The 1,930-nt window shown below is 65.4% G+C and overlaps 1 protein-coding gene across 3 annotated transcripts in view; it reads left to right on the top strand.

The window, feature by feature from the left end:
• Positions 1-875: 875 nt before the first annotated feature.
• The window catches only part of NEFH (neurofilament heavy), an 8,189-nt gene continuing 7,134 nt past the window's right edge, over positions 876-1,930 (top strand). For all 3 annotated transcript variants that reach the window (XM_029922833.1, XM_029922835.1, XM_029922834.1), the window contains exon 1: positions 876-1,801. In XM_029922833.1, coding sequence (XP_029778693.1) covers positions 928-1,801 — 874 coding nt within the window. In that variant the 5' untranslated portion in view covers positions 876-927. The remainder of the gene's footprint in view (positions 1,802-1,930) is intronic.

A 1,930-nucleotide genomic window follows, 5' to 3' on the forward strand; every position in this document is an offset into this window, starting at 1 on the left:
ATTCTCTGACTCTCCCACAGCCCATGTTCCTCCTGCCTATTCATGAGATCCTCTGCCTCTTTCACGGAGGGCCCCCCTTGCTGGGGCCAGCTGCAGAGTCTACCTCCTCCTATACCATGGAAATCACTGTGTCTCCCATCTGGGCTCCCCTTTCTCCATCTTTTGAAATGTTTCCCATACCCTCAATTCAGGGTAGCTTGCCGCCCTTGCCAATTCCAAGTCCCCCTCCCCTATTCCACAGCCGGCTACAGTTTCTTGAGGCCTCTCCCGGTACGTCCCAAGCTACTAGGGAAAAAGTGTACCTCCTTCAGGAGTCTTTTATCTCTACCTTCCGTAGCATCCACCATGAGTCCGTTTAGGATTACTTTGCTCCCTCCCTATTCCGGGCCGGTTCCAGACACACTACACCCCCTATCTTAAGGTCCTCTCTAACTTTCAGGAAAATGCTGCGCCCCCCTCTCATTCAGGGGTCCCCTCAACCTACTGACTACAGAGTCATCCATCGCTCCCTCCCAAAGGCGCCCTGCCCCTATTCCTACCAGGACTCCTGTCCTCTTCCCATTTAGGGCCCCTTTTCTGTTTCCGAACACAGTGGCAGGGTCTTCTAACTCGCACCCGGATGTCTCCGCCATTCCACTGCAGGAGTCCTCTACCCTCTAACTCGACCTCAGGGTGGTCCTCTGACGCCGCCTTCAATCCAGAGTCCCCCTGCCCCGCCCCTCTCACTGCGGCGTAGCTGTCCGACCCGGGCCGCCGGGAGGAGGAGGGCGGGGCCCTCCTCCCCCGCCCTACCCCCCCCAACTGCCTAGGGGCTGGACCCGACCGGGCTGCTATAAAAAGGCCGGCATCCCAGCGCTGCCGCAGTGCCGCCCGCCCCGTCTCAGTCTCGGGCTTCCCCCTCCTCCGGCGGCCGCACCTGCTCCGGCCATGATGAGCTTCAGCGGCGCGGACGCGCTGCTGGGCGCCCCGTTCGCGCCGCTACATGGAGGCGGCAGCCTGCACTACGCGCTGGCCCGCAAGGGCGGAGCGCGCTCTGCTGCCGGCTCATCCAGCGGCTTCCACTCTTGGGCGCGGACATCCGTGAGCTCTGTATCCGCTTCGCCGGGCCGCTTCCGCGGTGCAGCAGCCACCTCGAGCACCGACTCGCTAGACACGCTGAGCAACGGACCAGAGGGCTGCGTGGTGGCAGCAGCGGCGGCCCGCAGCGAGAAGGAGCAGCTGCAGGCGCTGAACGACCGCTTCGCAGGCTACATAGACAAGGTGCGGCAGCTCGAAGCACACAACCGCAGTCTGGAGGGCGAGGCGGCGGCACTGCGGCAGCAGCAGGCGGGCCGCGCCGCTATGGGCGAGCTGTATGAGCGAGAGGTGCGCGAGATGCGCGGTGCGGTGCTGCGCCTAGGCGCGGCGCGCGGCCAGCTGCGCCTAGAGCAGGAGCACCTGCTGGAAGACATCGCGCACGTGCGCCAGCGCCTAGACGACGAGGCCCGGCAGCGGGAGGAGGCTGAGGCGGCAGCGCGCGCACTCGCGCGCTTTGCGCAGGAGGCTGAGGCGGCACGCGTCGAGCTGCAGAAAAAGGCGCAAGCACTACAGGAAGAGTGCGGCTACCTGCGGCGTCACCACCAGGAGGAGGTGGGCGAGCTGCTTGGCCAGATCCAGGGCTGCGGCGCCGCGCAGGCGCAGGCTCAGGCCGAGGCGCGCGACGCCCTTAAGTGCGACGTGACGTCGGCGCTGCGCGAAATCCGCGCGCAACTTGAAGGCCACGCGGTGCAGAGCACGCTTCAGTCGGAGGAGTGGTTCCGAGGTTCGTAGGCGGGCAGTGGTGTGGGGGAGAGGGCGCCCCCTGTTGGTCTGGCAGAGTAGACTCTGTGTGAAAGTGGCTGGGGTGGAGGGTGTGCTGCTCAGCTTCCCCCCCCCCCCCCCCCCCCCCCCC

The sequence above is a fragment of the Suricata suricatta genome, chromosome 14 (assembly GCF_006229205.1).
Source record: "Suricata suricatta isolate VVHF042 chromosome 14, meerkat_22Aug2017_6uvM2_HiC, whole genome shotgun sequence".
Lineage (NCBI taxonomy): Eukaryota > Metazoa > Chordata > Mammalia > Carnivora > Herpestidae > Suricata > Suricata suricatta.